A 23,947-nucleotide genomic window follows, 5' to 3' on the forward strand; every position below is an offset into this window, starting at 1 on the left:
AATACATTGAAACACTGAGTCCCATACAGATCCAGATTCCCCTCATTACACAAACTCTTCAAATGAGACTGGTACAAAATCATTCAAGCATTGATGGGGAACATTAAAAAAACACTGATGTTTTAATAAATAGCATTTAAAAAAAAAAGATAGAGACAGTAGCCTGAATGTTATAATGACCACTTTTACATATTCCTCAAAAATGTAAACAAAACACTATGGTATCAAAATCGTTCTTAATATATCTGAACTTCTCTGGCCTGTTCTTATCAGCTGAATTAGCATGGTTAGTTTGTTAACTGACACGTTTCTTTGATGGAAATCTTCCAATGCAATAAGGCCTGCATTTGTTTTTTTGTTGCAAAAAAGGCTCTTACTGGCAATCAAAAAAAAAAAGCAATGTATCGTCTCACTGCTACATGAGTTATTATATTTAGCAGTTTCTGTAGGTCTCTATAGAGATAATCTGTATTGCAGTCATGCAACTTCTACTGTAACTAGGGATGCACAATATATATCTGACTATATCAATATGGGCCATTACAATTTTCAATACAATCAATATGGGGCCCCCCAATTTTCTTATACAGTATTTCCCACTTGTATATTTTTATGATTTAGATTTCACATGAAGCATGTCACTTATACAGTGCCCTCCAAACGTATTGGAACAGTAAAGTCAAAATTGCTCTGTTGGCTGAGTCAAGACATTTACAAATATGATTAAAAGATGAATATGAGACAAAACTACAGAATGTCACATTTTATTATTAGCTGTCTCAACACATAGATGTTTTACCAGCTAAGAAGATCAGCACTTTTAGAGTTTCATCCCTCTATCTGATGTGAGCATAAGTATTGGAGCAGTTGCCTCACAGGTCTTTCTAAGTGATCAGCTGTGTCCTGTTGCATTAATTCTTCAGATATTAAAAGCAGGGAATGTGTCGTATCAGTTATATCCATTACTTCTGCATTCTGAATCTTGCACTCGATGATGACACACACAAACCAGGATGAAGAGGAGGGAGCTGACTTTGAGAGAAAAGAAAGCAATTTTGATGCTAAAAGAAAAGAGGAAGTCAATTAGAGCTCTAGCAAAAACAAAGGTTGTGGAGAAATCAAGAGTTTGGAAAACACCAGCAACCAACAACGACCTGATCGGCTGAGAAAACAACAGTAGTTGATGACAGACAAATCATAAAAGCTGTGAAAATGAACCCTAAAAGACATGTCTGTAAAATCACCAACAACTTCCAGAAAGCTGGGGTGATGCTCTGACAATCTACTGTCCTCAGGAGACTTTGACACAGAATTACAGATGCTACACAGCAAGATGCAAACCTCTGACCAGCACCAAAAATAGAAAGGCAAGATTAGAGTTTGCTAAAAAGCACAAAGGTGAGCCAGAAGAGTTTTGGAACTGTGTTTATGGACCGATGAGACAAAGATGAACCTTTATCTAAGTGATGGGAAAGCAAAAATGTGGAGAAAAAAAGGGAACTGCAATGATCCCAAGCATACAGCCTCATCTGTAAAGCATGGTGGAGGTGGTGTCATGGCATGGGCATGCATGACTGTCTCTGGAACAGGCCCTCTCAACTTTACTGATGACTTAATGTATGATGACAGTAGCAGAATGAATTTGGAAGGGTACAAAACCATCTTGCCTACCAATATTCAAGAAAATGCCACCAGATTCATTGGGAAGTGCTTCATATTGCATCAGGAGAATGACTCAAAACACCCTGCCAGTTAAATCAAGGAATTTATAAGGACAAAAGAAATGGAAAGTCTTATATTGCCCAAATCAATCTCCAGATTTAAATCTGATTGAACATGAATTTCACCAGCTGAAGAGGAGAGTAAAGGCAGAAACTCCCCAAAACAAGCAACAATTGGAATTGGCTGCATTAAAGGCTGGGAAAAGTATTTCAAAGGATGAGACCAAGAGTCTGGTGATGTCTATGGGTCACAGACTCACTGCTGTGATTGTGTGCAAGGGATCTGCAACTAAATAATAGCTTTTAATCTTTTATATCTGCCTTATGTTCAACTGTCCCAATACTTATGCTCACATCAATGAGTGGGATGAACTCTAAAAGTGCTGTTCTTTTTATTTGGTAAAACATCTATGTGTTGAAACGGCTAATAATAAAATGTGACATTCTGTAGTTTTGTCTCATATTCATCTTTTAATCATATTTGCAAATGTCTTGACTCCACAGCCAACAGAGCAATTTTGTCTTTACTGTTCCAATACTTATGGAGGGGACTGTGTGTGTGTGTATATATATATATATATATAAAAACAATTTATTCAAAATAATTGGCATGGTTGAACTTCATAAATGACACCCAGTGTGTTTTTATTTAACCCTCTGGTGCTCCTCACATCAGTGAAAAAGGACTGAATTTGTATAATTTGTAATTAAGTTAGTGTACTATATGTTTGATAATGTTTTTTATCTTGTATTTTCAAGGGATTTTATGGTACTAAAATTTATGGAATTGTTGATCCATTTGTCTTTTAACCACTTATAAAAAGTATAGGCCTTAAACGGTCTTAAATCATGAATGCTTTGGAGTACAAAAAAGTATTTTTAAAAAAAGTAATAGAAGTTTATGAAAATGCAGTTTTTTTTTTAAGTTTTTTTTTTTACATTTTATATGAAATATATTTTCCAAAACATTTGATTCTTAAAAGAAAAAGGAAAAAAAGAGTCATAAATTGTTGGTAAGTTGGGTTCCAAATTTGAGGTTGATATCACAAAAAATGAGCTTTCAGTAGAATTTTATTTGGACGCACTACCATACTTTTACACTAGATTAAATTTATTTCCCATTAGTTAGCAAACAGTGCAAGTGCGTGACTATTTTATTCAGGACCATTTAACCTTTAAGTTAATTTTTTCCTGTGTTCCCATAGCAAGTAGCAAAACCTTCAAGTTTTGTACCATCCAAATTTTGGTTAAAAAATAAATACATTTTCTGTGAAAAATTACCTAAGAGCACCAGAGAGAGTTAAAAAAAAAAAAACACATTACAGACTGGTTAGCTATAGAAGTTTGTTTCCATCACAGGATTAAACAATAAAAATAAAAAAGGTACCTGTGACTTTTTAATCACACAGTTATGTTTGTTTTGTTTGTACTAATTCTGAGAAATCAGAATTGCTAGCTATAAACAGAATTGTGAGCTATAAGCTCAGTTGAGAACAATTCAGAAAAGTCCTGATTGTAAGACAAACTCGCAATTGTGGTGAAAAAAAAATAAAATTTGAACTGTGCGATAAATTGCAATTACCTTTTTTCTGCAGAATTAAAAAGCACAGAATGGCGAGATGTAAATCTCAGAATTGTGAGTTTGTCTCATGATTCTGAAAAAAAAGAAAAAAGAAAAGGATTTTGAGATATACACTATATATAATAAGCAGAATTGTGAGATTATTTTTTTTATACCAAAAACAATTAAGTACCTTTATTTTGTCATCCTGTGTTGGAAACAAGCTTCCTTAATTAGAACTCATAAAAATAAGTGGTCGAAATGTCTATCAGTGCATCCCTAATTGTGACTATTTCTAGACTGTATCTGCTCTTTTCCATCGGGACGGTATAAATCACATTTCATTACCTGGCAAACTGTTGTGCGAGTAGATGAGCAGTATATATACATCTGAAAAGCATGAATGAGTCAATGACATATTTGCAAGATTCTCTCTCACACACACACACACACACACACACACACACACACACACGGTCCAGTCAGATGATGCAGAGCTGGTTTGTTCATGCATTAGCTCACCGTATGCCCTCTCATGGCCTTAAACTCTATCATCATTCAGTTTAGCAAGAACTCAAATCACCTATACAGTTAAATGTGCTTTTGTCAGATGAAAGAAAGCGTCACATCACGTACAGGTTACACATGTAGATACACTGATGAGATGAGGGCTGATGGGATTGTTCTGCTGGTGCTGTATGGCTACAGGGCTCGCAGGCGTTTGGGGTTGATCTGCTTACTGGCCTGTTCCTCTTCCTGAAGAGCCGAGCGGAAAGACTTCACTTTATCTGAGACCAAACGAGACACAATTTGCTGTGTGTCACACTGTTGACAACGCATTTGATTTGACATGAAGAAAACAACTTCATAAGAGACGCAAGAATGATGGGTTTGTCATACTGTTGCCGGAGATTCAATCACTGACAAAATAAATTAATAAGTGAAACGCTCTACAAAGAGTGCAGATTACATTTCAGCCCCAAATCAGAAGTGTTTTTTTTTGTTTGTTTAAAGAAACTGGTCTATTTGAAGTCCAAACATTTGTTTTCTATTAAACAAAAATTTTAGAATTTTACATGTATTATTTTAATATTTTAATGTAATATTTTATATGAAGAATTTTAATGACTATATTATTTATAAATAATAACCAATGGCAATGCTGTGTCATTATATACACACACACTTAAAATTAATAAAAAATATTTATATTATTACTAAACATAAATCTCTTGCATTCCACTTTTAAATTCTTGTGAAAAATATTAATATAGATTATAAAAATGAGCACATAAATGTAATGCAATCGATTACATTTTATATAAATAAGTAAATTGTAAGTTTATAAACATTATTGTATATATTACTAATATATAAATGTTATATTCTATAAATTCTGGAATATAAATATTCTATTTATTACAATTTGTGAAAATTAATAATCTCATTACAATTCTGTGGAAAAAAGAGTTTAAATAAGAAAAATCTATACATAAAATTATTTTAAAACGATTAGTTTTGTATTAAGACATTACTTACATTTTTAATTAAACTAACAATTTTAAATGTCAGTGTCAATGTATTATAATAAATGGCAAATTATTTTAGAATTTTACAAATAAATAAAGAATCTAAATATTATTATAATGTTAATTTATATTATAATTAATTTTTATATTCTATCATTTCTAGAATAAAAAATGTTTTTGTAATATAAAACATCTATGCATATAATGTCTATTTTAAAAATTGTCAATTTTAAATGTTAGTTTAATTTGTTTAATCATGTATTATAATAAAGAAGATCACTTCATTAAGTAATTGAAAATGAATTTACACTACAGTAATTGTTTTTTTTTGGGAGAAAATATATGTTCTAAAAATAAACAATTTCCATTTATTTTGGTCTTTAATTAATGTGTATCACATTTCAAACTGATATCTAAGACTTAGTTATTTTGTTCTAAATACAGGTTCTTGGAGGACGACTGTGAACTGACCTCTGAGCTCTGTTAACACATCAATCTTCTGATCCAGGATTTGCTCAAGCTGAGTGGCAAATGATTCCACATCATAATCAACTTCCTCTGTCATCTCTAGAAGAACCTTCTCATCCTCCAGCCAGCGTATGGACTCCTACAACACCAAACACAACATGAGCGCCAAACTCCATCACTAACATAAAGACATTTTAAAACAAACAAATCTTAACACGTGTTTTTTTGTTGTTTTTTAAAGCATAAGCAAAATTAAGATATACAGTGCAGTTCAAAGGTTTGGCCCCTGTGTGTGTGTGTGTGTGTGTATATATGTGTGTGAGTGTGTGAGAGAGTGTGTGTGTGTGTGTGTGAGTGTGTATGCTTATGTGGTTTATGAGGACACAAATTTGTATAATGACATGGGTATGACAGAGGTATTACAATATGAAGGTGGTTTATGAGGACACTGCCTATGTCCCCGTAATTCAAAAGGCTTAAAAAACATACTAAATGGTGTTTTTTTGAAAATCTAAAAATGCACAAAGTCTCCTGTGAGGGCTAAGTTTAGGTGTAGGGTTGGTGTAGGGCAATAGCACACACAGTTTGTTCAGTATAAAAACCATTACGCCTATGGAGAGTCCCCATAAACCACAAAAACCAACGTGTGTGTGTGTGTGTTTTAAGTAATATTTAATTATTTTAATATAATTTTAATATAATGGCTTATAAATAATTTTAGTAATTGTTTATACATAGATATGTGCACAAACATTATATATTGTTTACAGTTATAAAACTACATGTATATATCTTTTGATTTCTAGAACATATGTCAATATATATATGTATGTGTGTATATGTATGTATGTATGTATGTATGTATATATATATATATATATATATATATATATATATATATATATATATATATGTATACAAGGAGGGCAAGGAAGGCAACACACAAAAGGTCATTGCTAAAGAGGCTGGCTGTTCACAGAGCTCTGTGTCCAAGCATATTAATAGAGAGGCGAAGGGAAGGACAAGATGTGGTAGAAAAAAGTGTACAAGCAATAGGGATAACCGCACCCTGGAGAGGATTGTGAAAAAAAAAAAAACATTCAAAAATGTGGGGGAGATTCACAAAGAGCGGACTGCAGCTGGAGTCAGTGCTTCAAGAACCACCACGCACAGACGTATGCAAGACATGGGTTTCAGCTGTCGCATTCCTTGTGTCAAGCCACTCTTGAACAAGAGACAGGGTCAGAAGCGTCTTGACTGGACTGCTGCTGAGTAGTCCAAAGTTATGTTCTCTGATGAAAGTAAATTTTGCATTTCCTTTGGAAATCAAGGTCCCAGAGTCTGGAGGAAGAGAGGAGAGGCACATAATCCACGTTGCTTGAGGTCCAGTGTAAAGTTTCCACAGTCATTGATGGTTTGGGGTGCCATGTCATCTGCTGGTGTTGGTCCATTGTGTTTTCTGAGGTCCAAGGTCAACGCAGCCGTCTACCAGGAAGTTTTAGAGCACTTCATGCTTCCTGCTGCTGACCAACTTTATGGAGATGCAGATTTCATTTTCCAACAGGACTTGGCACCTGCACACACTGCCAAAGCTACCAGTACCTGGTTTAAGGACCATGGTATCCCTGTTCTTGATTGGCCAGAAAACTCGCCTGACCTTAACCCCATAGAAAACCTATGGGGTATTGTGAAGAGGAAGATGCAATACGCCAGACCCAACAATTCAGAAGAGCTGAAGGCCACTATCAGAGCAACATGGGCTCTCATAACACCTGAGCAGTGCCACAGACTGATCGACTCCATGCCACGCCGCATTGCTGCAGTAATCCAGGCCAAAGGAGCCCCAACTAAATATTGAGTGCTGTACATGCTCATACTTTTCATGTTCATACTTTTCAGTTGGCCAACATTTCTAAAAATCTTTTTTTTTTTGCATTGGTCTTAATTGATATTCTAATTTTCTGAGATACTGAATTTGGGACTTTCATTAGTTGTCAGATATAATCATCAAAATTAAAGGAAATAAACATTTGTAATATATCAGTCTGTGTGTAATGAATGAATCTAATATACAAGTTTCACTTTTTGAATGGTATTACTGAAATAAATAAACTTTTTCATGATATTCTGATTTTATGACCAGCACCTGTATATCAATATATATGTATGTGTGTATATGTTCAAGAAATCAAAAGATATGTCTGTGATTGGCTACATTGCTCAGCGCTGCGAAAACACGTAGGAAAAAATCTTGACGCTTTCCAGAGCACAAACACAAATGCGCACAGGAGCCTTTACCAAATTTGTTTCGCCAATATCCTATTATTATCATTTTAACTGAAGGTGCTTTTGACTGCGCGAGAAAAAGGATGTGTGGCATGAGAGCGAGAGAAAAGTGTCAATTGCATGAGAGTTGGCAGCCCTGTATTATAATAGTTATGTTATATTTATTTATAAAAGTGCTACATACGCCCAATCTAAGTTTCTCCTCTGTGGATAACAGCACACACCTGAAACACAGCGCGGTGGTCCTCCAGAACCTGCTCCTCCATCTCCACCAGCTGAGACACCATCTCATGGAAGGTGAAGAGCTGCGGGGACACTTCCTCTTCCTGTGCACAACATCAACACAGTGTCAGGTTGTCCTACCCGCCCAAACAAGCTGAGCTGTGAGGTTAGATCTTACGTTTTGTTCACAGAGCAGCTTGAGATCGTCTCTCTGAGGAGAGCTGCCCACTCCCCACTGAGCCTCTAGCACATCCAGCTGACTGACCGAGTGTCCAGCAGAGCGCCCCTCCATCACCGCACTGGGGTCGATGCTCAGCTCCTTCACCCTACAGTCACAGACAGCGTCTCAGTTCACCGCAGTCAACGTGTAACAGCATTTAGGATCCAATAAACCAACGGAAATGGGTAATGTTACATAAACATGTTCATGCAACATGATAATGACGGACTCCAGCTGCTCTATAAGGCACAAGCAAACACAAACCAACATTAGTGCAGCTGCATCGCAAAATCATAACAGAAACATGCCTGTAATGCACACACAAAATATAAATGATAAATATATATGAATGTCATATGTAAATATTTCTTAATATAACTGATAATTTTACCATTTTACAAACTCTTTATAATACTATATTAATATAAATATATTAGACATAATATAAATTTGAACTATGTTTAAACTACATTAATGCTTTGTAACATTTGTAAGCAATATATTTGACTAAAAGTGTTACAAATTATTAATGTAGTTTAAATATATATTTAATCTTAAATTCTATTCTAAAAATAGTCTAGAGATGCATTATACTTGATTAATTTAAAAAAAATTATATAAAGTTAAACATTTAAATAAATAATAGAATGTATGTGCACGCATGTGTGTACATATATATATATATATATACACACACACACACACACACGTATATGCATGCAAATTTAAAAACTCATGTACTTTTTTTTATTCTTGTGAAAAATTATGCATATAAACATTCTCAATTATAAATATAAAATATAAAGTGTATAAATAAATAGATAGATACAATATAATTGATTATAAACAACTGTATAAGAAATTTTAATAAGAAAATAGTGTAAATTTATGAATGTGTCCATAAACCTAGAATACATAATAATTCACCACAGTCACCATATGAAAGCATGAGGTACTCAAGACACAGTAAACCAACAGAAGGGGTAATGTTACATAAACATGTTCATGCAGCATGATAATGACGGACTCCAGCCGCTCTATAAGGCACAAGCAAACACAAACTGTTCAAATGTTAGTGCAGCTGCAACACAAAGCAGAAACATGCCTGAAATGGGAAAAAACAGACCCAAAAAACAAGGGACCAAAACATAAAGAGGCACATGGAGCATAACGGAAGCGAAGCATTAGAAACACAGGACTCGTATGGAGGCTCTGTCTGAAGTGAGACAGGCTTGAAACTGGAAAAGGGTGAGACCTGCTGGGTGAGGTAGCATAGTCATCGTACTCATAGGTAGGAGAGAGATCGGAGCGCCCGCCGCCCCCCTGCGAGAAGGGAATGTCGGAGGGACTGATCCCAAACTCCTTCACTCTGAAGACGGGACGACAGACAGGAATTACAAACCCCTCCAACACAAAGGATATCCTAACCCTAACATTCAGCTGTTACAGGAACAGGGGTGCAAAGTCGTCAGGATTAAAAAAGGTGACAAACTAAACTCCAAATGTTAAGGTCGAGACTGAGGAGCATTTTTGCAAAGGGTATCGAACTAATGTAGCGATAACGTAACTTACAATCTTCATAGCTATCGCAACAGCAGCCTCACTCAAAACAAAACAAACAAACACACGGTAATCACCATTTAAACTGGAACACCATAACAACACACTGGAACACTGGAACACCTGCAGCGTCTAAAAGTTAGGCTTCAGGAGTGAGATTGGTCAGATGAGGGAATGAACATTAAGGTAAGCCAATCAGAGGCAGAGTAGGGCGGGTCCATTCCTTTGCCAACAGGGGAAAAAACCGCTACAGGTGACGTGACACAGATGACTCTCAGATACGACGACAACTACGACCCCCCACCACCCCTCAAATAGTTTTTTTAGAGATCTACACGATTCACGCGAATGACCTATTTCAAGGTGAAAACGGCAAATTTCGCCGAAAGGTGACAAGTTTGCACCCCTGAGGAAGATTCCGGATTCATAATCTTTGTAAATTAGCACAAAATGTAAATGATATCTATCAATGTCCTATGTAAATAATTATTAATATAATTCATTATAAAATAATGTGTGTGTATAATAAATAATACAATATATTTGATTATAAAAATAGAATTTTACAAATTAAAATGGTTTAAATTGGAATAATATGAAAACGAATATATTACAAAAAATAATATTTATGTATAGAATGTGTGTATATATCTACAGTGGTGGCCAAAATTGTTAGAAAACTTGGCATATTTAAGAGGTTTCAGTTGTCTTTGTTGAATCGGCCATTACAATACCCATAAAACAAACTATTGCCGGAACTACCTGTGATGGAAGGAATCTGCTGGAACATTGAAAATGATGAACCGGCCCCTCAAAGTCCAGACCTCAACCCCATCGAGCAAATTTGGGTTTGAGTTGGAAAATAAACTGGACAGATCTGTTGTACAGTCAAAGGTTGCAGAAGGCATTCGTGTTGAAGTACTCAGGAAATATATTGACACTATGCCAGAGAGATGTGCTGCTGGAATTGCTGCAAAACGTGGACCCATCAAATATTAAAAAACTGTACGACTCTCTTCATCTCAGAACATCCATCTGCATGTTCCAATTTTGGAGGTGAAAAAGGTCAATATTTTCAGATCTGTCAGGTGTTCTAATTATTTTTTTGGCCACCACTGTATATAGATATACTTTTGTAATAATATATATTTTTTAAATAAATAAATAATAAATGTATTTATTTATTACTATATATTTTACTTGCATGCAATTATTTAAACTCATAGTTTTTAAATTCTTGTGAAAATATGCATAATCAATTAAAAAGAAATAATTATAAAAATATAAAGAGTATTAATACAAAGTTAGATGAAGGATTATACATAATTTCAGAATTTTACTAATTAATGTTTTACATCAATTTTAATAAGAAAATGTAAATGAACATGAACATAAACAGTGTGCATAATAACAATAATAATTAATTTTTTATTTAAAATCATTCTGTAAATATATTCTATTTTTACATACAAATTCTATTTTTATATCTTGTGAAAAAAAGTGTGTGCATGTGATAAAAAAAAAAAAAAAAAAAAAATATATATATATATATATATATATATATATATATATATATATATATATATATATATATATATATATAATTTTTTTATTTTTTTTGAAAAAAAAAGTGTGTATATGATAAAAAAAAAAAATTATATATATATATATATATATAATTATATATATATATATATATATATATATATAATTATATATATATATATATATATAATTTTTTTTTTTTATCATATACACACTTTTTTTCACAAGAAATATATATATATATATATATATATATATAAATAATTACAGCCCCCAGACCTCACTGGATGTGGCTGTCTGGTTACTTGCTTTATAAAAGTTGAAAAAAAGGGTTAAACTACATTCAGCAAATATCTGGATACAGTGAAGGGATACAGTTTATGTAGTGTATACAACATTTTGTGTTTGTAACACCAGCAGCAGTGTCTCATGAGCTCACATCCGTACCTGTTGGCGTATCTCAGAGTGTTTAATGTGTTTTCACATGATGCCATTCCAGGAGAGATTGTAGCGATCTATTCACAAAAGATCAAACACATTTAAATCACTCACAAATACACAAATGTCACTATGTGTTGAAAATGAATATATGAATATCCCAGTGTTCTTACCATACATGTTCTAGAGTTTTCTCCGATGAAGGAATCTCTTAAGACCTGTGTGAGTTTACTGGCTCTAAACGGAGTATGTGGTTTGTTTCGACCCAAAGCCCTGATGCACTCCTGTCACACAAACAGAAATCAACCCAGATACTAACATGATGATACAGTTCACAGGTGTGGAACATCAAAACATGAGCCGTGTGAGAGGATGTGGAGCACAAACCTTCAGCGCCAGCAGACTTTTGTTGATCTCGGCGCCCTCGAGACGCGTCTGTCGGTCGGCGCTCGACGTGTCCGCCCCTCGCTCGTTCCCCGCCAGGTCGATGAGAGAGAATTTACCGTGCATTTTGCCCCTCCTGCGGAGGATAATCTGAAACACGGCATGACTGCGGGACGAGTGAGCGTTAGCCGAGGTCTGTCCAGATGTCCTGAGGAAAAGCACACACACAAAACAAGATTAATATCATACTATGACTATTTTTAATGGTGTCAGTGTCAAAAACTGATTAAGAATAATTTTAGAATAATTACATTTATAAAAAAAATTTTTTTTTGTTATTTGATCCAAAGTATCATCATCACTTTTAATCAATTTAATGCTTTCTATTTTTTGATTAATTCCCTTTTTAACACCATGCTAGCATCAAGGTTATTTTCATGGCAATCTCTGAATAAATTATACAAGGTATATAAGTAATAAAAGTTTATCTTTCTATTCATTAAAGAATCCTGAAAAAATTAACTCAACTGTTTTAAATATTGATAATAATATATATATGTTAAATAATAATAAAAATAATAATAAATGTTTCTTGAGCAGCAAATCGGAGTAATGATTGTACATTTTACAATATATTCAAATAGAAAACAGTTATTTTAAATAGTAAAAATATTTCACAATATTACTGCTTTTGCTGTATTTTGGATCAAATAAATGCAGAATAACAGCAGAAGAGAATTCTTTAAAAAAAAAAATCTTACTTTTCAAAAACTTTTGACTGGTAGTGTGTGTGATATATATATCAATTCTTAAACTGAATTCTATTTTTAAATTCTTGGGACTGGTCATACCTGCAGCTGTTGCCCATCTCGATGAGTTTCAGCACGTCCTCGGTGCATTTGACCTCTCGTTCCTGCAGCCCGACCACCTGAACCTGCTGCTTCCCGTCTTCAAGAACACGCAGCTTCGCCTTCCTGTTCAGAAGGTCAAACACCTGCAACGGCCCACTCAAATCTGACTTAATGCACTTTGTGAACAAGTTAACAATTAATTATTAATGTGAACTATGAAACTCGCCTCCCGCTATAGATCTCAAAGAACGTACTCCTGAAGATCTAACTAACTGAAAATAGTTGAAGTACTAAAATTAACTGGAAAAAAAATTAAATTAGCTAAAATTAAAAACTGAAATAAATTGAAGCTCAAAAAAAATACAAATACTCAAACTAAAGACAAAAGCAACAAATTTGCTCAAATTAAAATGAAATTAAAAGGAAATTTATCAAATTAATAAATATTATAAGTCTATAAATAATATTAAAATTACACAGTTTTTTTAAATAATAATAATACTATTTTCAAATATTAAAACAAATAAACACAATTAACTACTAATTATTAATGTGAACTACAGAACTTGCCTTTCCAATGTAGATTTCAAAGAACATAACTAAAATAATAATAATAAAATAAATAACTTTAAGTACTAGAATTACTGAAATAAAATTTAACTGAATACACAAACTGAATAAAAATCAAGTTACAAAGAAATATAAACTAAATAACTCATATTTTTTATAAAAATATAAAATATTTAACTAATACAAATGTCAAATCACAAAACATTACTAAACTAAAAATTTAAATAAATCTGAAAATATAAGTGTATTCCAAATATCATAATAGTATATAAATAATACGACAATAACACCGCTATTTTTATAATAATAAATATTTTATTATATTTTTCATTAACTCGTTTATTACATTAATGTGGGCCACAGAACTTGCCTTCCCGCTGTAGATTTCAAAGAACGTCGCGTACACTTGAAGATCCAACTTCTTGTAGTTTGGTTTTTTTAACATGAGAAAAACATCCCGTGCTGAAAGAAGAGCACAGTCACATTTAGGAAAATGATCACTCAACATTTGAACAGAATCGGTCGGACACACACCAGCGAGAGCGTAGATCCCTTTGGAGCAATCCTGGTTCTTCCCTGAAAAATCTCCTCCCATGGTCTGGAATGGAGGGAAAATGGATTATGACAAACAGAGGATCCTCTGGGAAGATCTGTTCCTGTAATGTGATGTCATCTGCTTACATGAGTTTTCCCGCTGCCCGTCTGACCGTAAGCAAAACAAGTGGCCATTCCCCTCTCAAATATGGTCTCCACCAGCGGCCGAGCGGTGAACCTGAAACACATCTTCACTTTATATTATATGAAATCAAGTCTTTTTACTAATACATCTATAATCGTATTATTCATAAGTGCATGTAATTCTAATAAAAAAAAAAAGATTCTTCTCAGAATTTTCTTCCTCAGAATGAAATGACTTTCTCTTGTCTCTAAAATGCATGTTCTTGTCTGCTAATGTTACCTATGCCATGTAGGTAGAGAAAACAACATTAACAGATTAGAACACAGTCTTTTATTCAGAAATAATGACATTTATGCAAGACTGAGCAAATAATAGAATTGTATATATTTTTTATATATTTGTTTTTATTAATAAATATTATATTTGTTACTTAATACACTGCAAAACTGAATATATTATATTTTTTAAAATATTAATATTTTAATTTAATATATTGACATTTTATTAAAATTATATATACACACATATAATTTGTTGCTTTGTACAGCTTGATTTTTATATATTTTTTTATTTTTTATTTTATTTGTAATGTATGTAAATTTGTACAGTGTGAAATTGATCAATTTCTTTAAAAAAAAAATATACATTTTTATATTTGTTACTTTGCGTAGTGTGAGACTCCACAAATTTTATTTATATGTTTTTTTATATATTAATATTTATATCTTTTACTTTTATGAAATATATATGTATTTGGGTAGTTGACAAATAAAAATTGGACTGTGTCCTCTGGTGTGAGCAAAAATGTTTTTATTAATAAAAACATAACATACAAATAACTAAACAATGTATATTCATTCTTAGAGTTACAAATAGCACGAGAGAGGTTTATCTTCAATGTTAAGAGTTTTTTTTTGTTTTAAATTGACATTTTTCCGTCACACCATAGGACACATTGATACGTCAACTACCCATTTATATTTCGAGGGGTGAGAACCAGAAGGGCGTAAGTGACATTTTTGGTGAAATGGAGATATATATATTTATATTTATATCAAATGAAAGCTCTTAATGAGCTCTTTCTACTGGCAAAAGTACGGTCATCCATGAGTGTACACATTTTTATTATAAACTATTGAAATCAGTACACAAAGTCAGATCAAACTATGGTCAAATTTTGGTTTTGGCTCTCCTGTAAAGTTGGTGACATGTCACTTATGCCTTTTTGGTTCTCACTCCTTGATTTGTTACTTTTTACAGCATGAGACTGAACAGGTTATTTGTTTCTCTCTCGTCTTTCATTCTCTCTATTTCTCTGTCAAACCACAAATAACTGACCTGTACACCATTTCGTTTGTCGAGGTGTCGTCGAAAGCGTAATCGAAGCGGAACGTCTGGTTCTCCAGGTATCTGGTTAAATCCACTTTCTGCTTGGGCTCGTGGACCATGACCACGTCTTTACTGGGGATGGTGATGACGTCCAGATCCTTCACGGTCAGCTCTGAGAGTCAACACACACGATGTGCTGCATCACAAACAACACCAACACACTGACAATACAGAATCACAAGATTTCATCCTTACCTTTCTTGTTCAGTGGACGCGTCCGAACACACACGCATATCCTGTGGTCCTCAATCTGAGAACATATACGTATTATTAAGACATACACTGCCCTCCAAAAGTTTGGAAACACCCCTGGCAAAGTGTGGTTTTGGACGATATCAGCATAAATTATAATTTTTTGGTGCAAATACATTAAAGTAACTTGACATTATCATTGAAGACCAGCAATAAAACTTAATAATTGCAATATATACATGGCAAAGTCAGACATGCCCCTTTGCCACCTGGTTACTGGTTTAAACTTGGCCCAGGTTTTTAAAAGATTTTTGGGTCATCACACCTTAATAGCTTCAACAATTGATTGCCAATTCAAAGTCAATGTTTGAATAAACTGACAGCTCAGATGCCCAGATTATGCAGAGCTGTAATAGCGGATATTTTGATGAATCGAAAAATGTTTTTTTTCTATGTATAAACTGTTTATGTAATAAAATATGTTTTCGTAGTTTGTGTTGTCCCTTCTCAGTGCAAAATTATCACAAATTAAAAAGGATTCATGCCAATATTGTCCAAAAACCCACTTTTCTAGGGCATTTCCAAACTTTAGGAGGGCAGTGTATCTATTATAATAACATGCAACACAGCTAATGTATCACACGGAAATTAAATAAGTGTGGGAGCTGATGCAGTTCTTCACCAGATCTGCAGTGGTCAGCGGTCTGTAGTCCAAACTCGCTCGGAAGTCTCGGATCATGCACATGATTTCATAATTAGGGGTTGTGGCTTCGACTTCCTGTGTAATAAAAAAAAAATCAGTTAATATTGTAAGCAGGGTTTGAAATTAACACCCGCCAACCTGCCAAATGCTGATAACAATGATCAAATCACCAGCCAATTTGGAAGGTTACTTTTCATAAATTATGTTCACTTAATTTCTTGGGCAAGTAAAATCTGCGCAAATACTGAACTCGTGAGTCATGATATATTAATAAATACAGCCTAACAGCACAGCATCAGTGCATATCTAGCTTAATTGAACATCCCCGATAAATAGTGGCGCGGCGGGCGCGCTGGTTCCTTTGCATTGAAGCAATAACAGAGCCAAAATACAACAGAATAGACAATACAATAATAGAACAAAAATACAACAGAGCCCATTATGATCAGTGATGCTGTCTACACCACAAATCCCTCACAGGGAACTGATGCCTCGTTCTAGAAGTTAGTGATTTGCAGTGCCCGCTTTGTCACATCCAGTATGGAATTTTACAAATTATGACATCATAACATCACCGTCTTGAGACGTCAAGTCCTCATGTTAACAGTCAAGACATTTATTTACTGATTTTAATTAGAAATGCAAATTAATTTCATTACCAAGATGATAACTGGATGCCATCCACTGAGTTAAATAAGCAACAAAGTAAGGTCATGTGACCAATGTTTGGAACATTTAGGATGTGTTCAAAATGAAAGTTTATTACAAAATGAACACTGCATATACTGTATACTGCCTAATATTTCTATAATGAAACAATTATAATAAATAATGCATGTTAGATCATTTATTCATTCTAAATAAAATTATTCTAACCCTGACATTAATTCACTTTGCAGATGCCAGTGTTATTTTAGTATCGATTATGAATATTTTAAAATTGTTTGTGTTTTTGTCATTTTTATAATTACTTTTAAAATGTCTATATAGTTTTTATTCATCTTAATTTCAGCTTTAGGTATTTTAGTAGACTAGGTTAAACAATGAAAACAAGAAATGTTGATTATTCATTCCAATTCATTATTCACAAGCTGAAATAAATGTTTTATTTTATTTCAGTTCATGTTTATTTCAAGAAACAAAACTGTTTTTTAATGGTTTTAGTTCATTATAATAACCATGGCAGATGTTTTAATTGAAAGTATCTTAGAAATGAGAAACATAACATGCTATTGGTCACCAAGCCAATAATATTCATAGTATATAATAAATAAACAGACACAATTTTATAATTATAATGTGCAATAAACAACATAAATAACATTAGCCAATAAAACACAACACACACACATACATATATAAGTATACATATTTATTTATAATTATAATATGCATTATTCAGGCTTTCCTGTAGCTCAAATAGTAGAGCATGGTGCTAGCAACGCCAAGGTCATGGGTTCGATTCCCAGGGAAGGCAAGAGCTGATAAAATGTATAAACTGTAACTTGAATGCAATGTAAGTCGCTTTGGATAAAAGCGTCTGCTAAATGCATAAATGTAAATGTAAATGCATTAAGCAACACTAGTATTCCAGTGTTTTTGGTCACCTGTGCTCTTTTCTCTCTCAGCTCCTGCTGCTGTAATCGTCTCTTCTCCCGCTTCTCTTGAAGTTTCTCCACTTCCTTGACACAGTTGGACTTCCTGCGAGCTGCAGACACACACACACACACACACACACACACACAACTCTGACACTGGAAACAGACTCAATACACTTACATTTATCATTAATAATACTGATCAGTTAAACTCACTGTAACAGGCGTTTTGTTACATAATTCTAAAGTCAGTGTGATTTAGTAGGTGTTTAACGTGTCTGAGTGATTCCCTCAACAATGGCAACATGAGGACTCATCTCTGGAAAACAACTCTAAATGCTGCTTTTGTTCGGATGTGAAGAAGACACACGCTGTGAGCCCCTCAGTCTCTCCTCTTCAGATATCACACACTCTCAACATCATCACAACACACACACATGCTGTGTGTCAGTAATTACACTACTGTTCAAAGGTTTGGGGTCAGTACGATTATATATTTTTTTAAAAGACTCTTCTGCTCACTAAAGCTGCATTTATTCAATCGAAAATGCTGTAAAAACAGAAATATTATTTTAATTTAAATTAACTGTTTTCTATTTTAATATAATGTAAAATGTAATTTATTTCTGTGATCAAAGCTGAATTTTCAGCATCGTTACGCCAGTCTTCAGTGTCACATGATCCTTCAGAAATCATTCTAATATGCTGATTTGTGCTCAACTAACATTTCTTATTATTATCGATGTTGAAAACAGTTGTGCTGCTTCATATTGTTGTGGAAAACCACAAAACATTAGTGAGGTGTTGTGGTACCGTTCTGCTGCTGTAGGGTCTGGTGTTGGATGGGTGGAGGCGGGATGGGTGCTGATGGAGGAGGTTCGGTCTGTTGGCTCGGCCGCGCTCGAGTCGTACCTACAGTGACTGAATAATGGAGATCACAGACACAGACTATAAAAAGATTGGCAGATCAAGCGCTACAGCTATCAGACAAACATGCAGACAGACAATCCTGTTAAAATAACAGCAAGTTATCAAAATTCTGAAACAACATAAATGGAAATATGGGAATGTTGTTCAAAACTTGACACAAATGAAAACTTCATGAAGTGCATCCTGGGATGCTTTAAACAGTATTGAAGGAGGAACAGGTGTGCTTGTAAATGCTTTTCCTTTATTATATTATTACTCTATCAACAACTTAATCTCCTTGAGAAAAAAGTTAACGGCCATTTTTGTCTTTGTCTACGAAAATGCTTTTGTTAATTGAAAGGCTGAAATAAAATATAAACAGTAGATGAAAAACTAAAAGATTTGAAATTTTGCCTTGGCAACTAACTGAAATAAACTTAAAGGGGTCCTATTATGCTCAAAAACATTATTTTGCACATAATTTACATTATTACAATACCTCTCTGGCACAATCGGCTCGATTAGTTCCGGGTTTGATAAATGCCCGCCTTCCGAAAAACTGTGATTGGTTAGCTGTCCCAGTCCGTTGTGATTGGCAAACAGCTTAGATGGCGTTTCAGTATTGCCCCGCTCCTTGCCAAAGCAGCAAGTTCCGTCTGCTCCGGTAAAGTTAAGGATGGCGTCAATATTGAGCCGGATTCAGACCCCGAGGTTATTGAACAAGAGGATCGCGCTGAACCTTTGCACGCAAGGATATTGGAAGACATATTAGAGTGCTAATGTTATTGTTTTCTTTTTTTTGGCTAAATCACATTTTAGATACCATGTCAACAAGCGCTTAAAAAATAACTGCATTTACTATGTACAGATAAGTGCAACGGTAATATGTATTATGTTTATTGTTCTTTAATTCTGACATGAATTGCAGTGAAACTGTTATACAGTTGAATAAGTAGTCTCATAATTGATGTGTAAATTCTGCAGATTACATCTCTGTCCAGTACTGTACTGTCAGCAATTTATAAGTGGGAACTGCTCCGTCTTTCAGCAAAAGCTTTTTGGCGAAACCAGCACTGTACTCGCTCATGTTGTGGAAGTTGTCCTCAGTAAAATGCACAGCACACAGAACCAAATTGGGGTTATAATGCTCAGGAACAGAGTTAAAAATTAATTGCAACCACTGTTTCCTGACATCGTCCTCTTTAAAAAGGAAAAAGACGTTTGGGCACAGGGGTGAAAAAAAACTATTTCTTTGACATGGCGAAAACTTGACGCTACTGATGCACTCAACCAAGCGTTCTAACCACGGCCTCGCTCCTCCCCACCCCCCAACCATCCGAGTATCCATAGGTGGGATCTATTTTAATGATATTCTAATGGGCCACTTTGCGACATCACAACACCCGGAAAACAACGCTGTAGTCCAAACGAGCCGTTCGTTGTAGTTCTTGACAAGGGATTTTTAAAAACGAAATATCTCCCTTTGGAGTGGACTTTTGAGATTTGTAACTTTGGAGATCTTTTTTTATGCACAGACATACACACTACACACTGACTAAAATTCAAAAAGTGAAAAAGCATAATAGGACCCCTTTAAGTTAAATTACTACAGCTACTAAAACTGAAAGAAAAATAAAGCTAAATAGAAATTTACACAAAAAAAAAATATTCAAATGAAAAATAAAAGCTAATTCATTTCGAAAATAATATATAATTAATACTAAATAACACCGATTTCAAGCTTTCAAATCAAAATATTTTAAAATCCCGAGCAATCTGAAATTACTATAGGACTAAAATAATTTTTGCATGACATCATACCTCGATTATCCCTTGCAGGCATTTCATTTTTCGGTGGCGCTACAGTTCGACGATTCTAGAAACGATGAATCCAAGAAAATAAACATGTTTCATATAATCCAATTTGCAGCATCTTTTCATACAATATACATCTACACAATAAAACATTCAGTGAATTTATGCCAAATTACCGCCTACTAGTTGCTACATATATATATAAACAGTAATTTACCATGGTAGATTTACATATATATATATTATAATTTAGTAGTCCAATTAATTTATATTTTTGTAGTATATTTTTATAGACAGATACACACACACACAAGGGCTTATGGGTAACGTAGAATGCCACAATGCAAGGTATTTCAATGTTTTTTTGTGTGTTTACGACTAGTAATGACCCAGCCTGTATTGATTTCACCGTAAAAACTGGAAACTGTTTTTTTATGACTTTATGACTCCTGTCTAGAAATCCATCTGAGAAGTTATAAAAACCATATTGAGTGCGCTACAATCATCTGTCTGTCTTCTTCTGCGCTCATTCCTCCTCTTGGTTACGACTATTAAGGTGTAGCGAAATGGACACAGACCTTGTTTTGAGGGATCTTGTTGATTTTGCTGGCACTGGACACAGGCGGAGGAGGGGTCTCAGGACTTGGTGGGATTTCCTCTTCAGGTGCAATGTCTGGATTTAGTGCAAATACGCTCTCCAGATCGATCTGTTCACAGAGAACGAGAGCACGAGCATCAGGCTGTCAGTTTCAAAAGCACTTCTACTCACGGCACACAGGATTTTCCACAGTTGTAAAAGCTGCTAAAAATAATCATCCCACAAGAACAAAACGAGATCTCAGTATCTCAGCTGTTTCTCCTGGACAGCAATGAGATAAAATACAGACTCCTATGAAGAAACATCTGAGATTAAGTTGATATTTAGCTATAATGGAGCAACATGTGAGCAATAAACTTTTGTCTAGGTTTTTAAATTTCATACACACATTAATGCACAGCATTTAATAACTAAAGACTGCTGATAAACCTGGAAGCTATTTAAGGAGGTAGAAAAGCTGCTTTAGAATAAATCTCCCTTGATGCTTGCTGACACATCAGTGTTTTATCTGTGTGTCTCTATTACAGATGTACAACTACAAAGACATACAACCATGAATGAAACATATAAGCTTTTGTCTTTAGTGCATTATGATGGACATACTGAATATGATTATGAGACATTCACCTCTTTCCCTTTTGTGTCTCCGTTTTCAATCCACTCCACCGTCACGCACTCATTGTCTTCGTTCAGTGACGTCACCATGGCCTGGTGGATTCTTCCTGGAATACATAATAAAACAAGGGTTTACTGCAGAAATCTGCAGCTCTATGATAGCACTACAAACACTTAATAACGCCCCAAAATAAAGGGTCCATAATCCATAATAACCATAAAAAGTTCATCTGTTGTTCTCTGAATTAGAACATTTTAAATTAGAACATCTTGATGGTTTTATTTCTTGCAAACTTGCAGATTTTTGTTTCACAAGACATGAATTGATGGACTGGAGTGGTGTGGATTATTGTGATGTTTTTATCAGCTGCTTACATTTACATTTAGTCATTTAGCAGACGCTTTTATCCAAAGCAAATGAGGACAATGGAAGCAATCAAAATCAACAAAAGAGCAATGATATTGAAGTGCTATAACAAGTCTCACTTAGCTTAACACAGTACACATAGCAAGGTTTTTTATATTATCATATAATAAATAAAAAGAAAACAGATAGAATAGAAAAAGAACAGAGCAAGCTAGTGTTAGAGGCCTTTTTTTTGCTTTTGTTAATTGTATAATAAATAAAAATAATTTTTTTTTTAAAGAAAACAAGCAATTAGTAAATTAATAGAGTGTTTTTTTTTAATGAATAGAATTAGAATAGAGAGTGCTAGAGTTAGAGGGTCAAGTAAAGATGGAAGAGATGTGTTTTTAGCCGATTCTTGAAGATGGATAAGTACTCAGCTGCTGGGATTGAGTTGGGCAGGTCATTCCACCAGGAGGAAACATTTAATGTAAAAGTCTGTGAAAGTGATTTTGTGCCTCTCTGGGATGGCACAATAAAGCGACGTTCACTTCTAGAAGCACATAAGTCTGAAGTGTCTGAAGAGCCAGTGCTGGTTTAGTAGGCAAACATTAATGCCTTGAATTTAATGCGAGTAGCTGTTGGTAGCCAGTGCAAACTGATAGCTGAATTTGAACTAATTATTACTAAACTCATTCACTGCAGAGGGTCCATTGGTGAGCAAGTAAAGAAACAAACTCATCTACATTTCAGATGGCCTGAGGGTGTGTGTTTTTTTTTAAAGCAAATTTTCATTTTTTTGGTGAACTATTCCTTTAAATGTGTATTTAAATTGTGCAACCTTCCATTTACAGACCCTATGCCTGCATTATATTAAAAATGGGATATTATGTAAAATGTGTATTATTTTTTTGTTTATTTATAATTAACACGTTTGAGTTATTAGCTTACTAACTATTGCATTACAGTTTCAAAATGAATTCTTTGTCTTGTCTATAATATACACGGCAGAAATAAAATGTGGCTTAACTTTAGAAATTCCCGAAATGACAATAAACTAAACTAAACTAAAACACCAAGTAAACTACAACAGCAGTACAAACGAGTTTAGCAGGCGATGTATCTGGGCGTCTTCCTCATGGATGATGCTAACAGACTGCGAATTTATGAATATAGTATGGCGAAGGCTGGGCTTATGAATATTAATTACGTTCCGTGACGTTTCCCCAGTACGTTTCTCTGATTGGCTGAAATCCTCCCATCAGCGCGTAAAGCGTGTTGCAACGTCAGGACGACCTCATTAATATTTAATGAGTCAACCCTCCGCCATAGTAGCATTCGTAAATCTCTAACGGGTTAGCAGGAGCATGCATCCCAAAAACAGGCAATACAACGGCGTGCCAAGGACGGAAGGGTATTGTATGTTTATGCACAGACGTATATCGAGCCTCTCCCGTCGTTTGCACCAGATGTCTTGAGTTAAACGGGTTTACCGGGTTAAACAAAGATGATGCACCGACAAACTGCAGCTCAGCCTGATAAACGAGCTGCTGCTGGGTGTGACTCACCATCACTGCGCTTGATCTCCACATAAATGCCGATCTGCATCTTCCCGAAGAGACCTGCCATGCCTCATGTGTGAACCAGGATCTGTATGGAGGATTTTGAGCGGCTTTCACGGGAGAAGTTGATCAGCGGCAGCAGCAGAAACCGGGAGGAGGTCAGGAGAGAGAGAAGGATGAGCGCGC

At 34.5% G+C, this 23,947-nt stretch overlaps 1 protein-coding gene across 1 annotated transcript; it reads right to left on the reverse strand.

The window, feature by feature from the left end:
• Positions 1-2,658: 2,658 nt before the first annotated feature.
• LOC306865711 (kinesin-like protein KIF2A) lies at positions 2,659-23,947 on the reverse strand. The gene is made up of 21 exons (XM_079410467.1): positions 23,768-23,947; positions 21,866-21,960; positions 21,219-21,347; positions 20,647-20,701; positions 18,730-18,837; positions 17,926-18,026; positions 16,298-16,393; positions 15,619-15,673; positions 15,373-15,535; positions 14,037-14,127; positions 13,890-13,953; positions 13,726-13,817; positions 12,786-12,928; positions 11,938-12,142; positions 11,724-11,834; positions 11,560-11,627; positions 9,263-9,376; positions 7,966-8,113; positions 7,790-7,891; positions 5,283-5,418; positions 2,659-4,070 (listed from the first exon to the last, which is right to left on the reverse strand). The coding sequence occupies exons 1-21, from the start codon at positions 23,826-23,828 to the stop codon at positions 3,985-3,987; spliced, it is 2,223 nt and encodes a 740-aa protein (XP_079266593.1). The 5' UTR covers positions 23,829-23,947; the 3' UTR covers positions 2,659-3,984.

The sequence above is a fragment of the Barbus barbus genome (genome assembly GCF_936440315.1).
Source record: "Barbus barbus genome assembly, chromosome: 47".
Taxonomy (NCBI): domain Eukaryota; kingdom Metazoa; phylum Chordata; class Actinopteri; order Cypriniformes; family Cyprinidae; genus Barbus; species Barbus barbus.

What these genes read in the sequence shown, in the direction of transcription:
- LOC306865711 (XM_079410467.1), bottom strand. Translation starts at nt 23,828, where the DNA reads ATGGCAGGTCTCTTCGGGAAGATGCAGATCGGCATTTATGTGGAGATC. An exon ending in AAAGTCTGCTGGCGCTGAAG is followed by an intron (nt 11,835 to 11,937) that starts GTTTGTGCTCCA and finishes TTTGTGTGACAG; the next exon opens with GAGTGCATCAGGGCTTTGGG. An exon ending in AAAACTCTAGAACATGTATG is followed by an intron (nt 11,628 to 11,723) that starts GTAAGAACACTG and finishes TTTTGTGAATAG; the next exon opens with ATCGCTACAATCTCTCCTGG.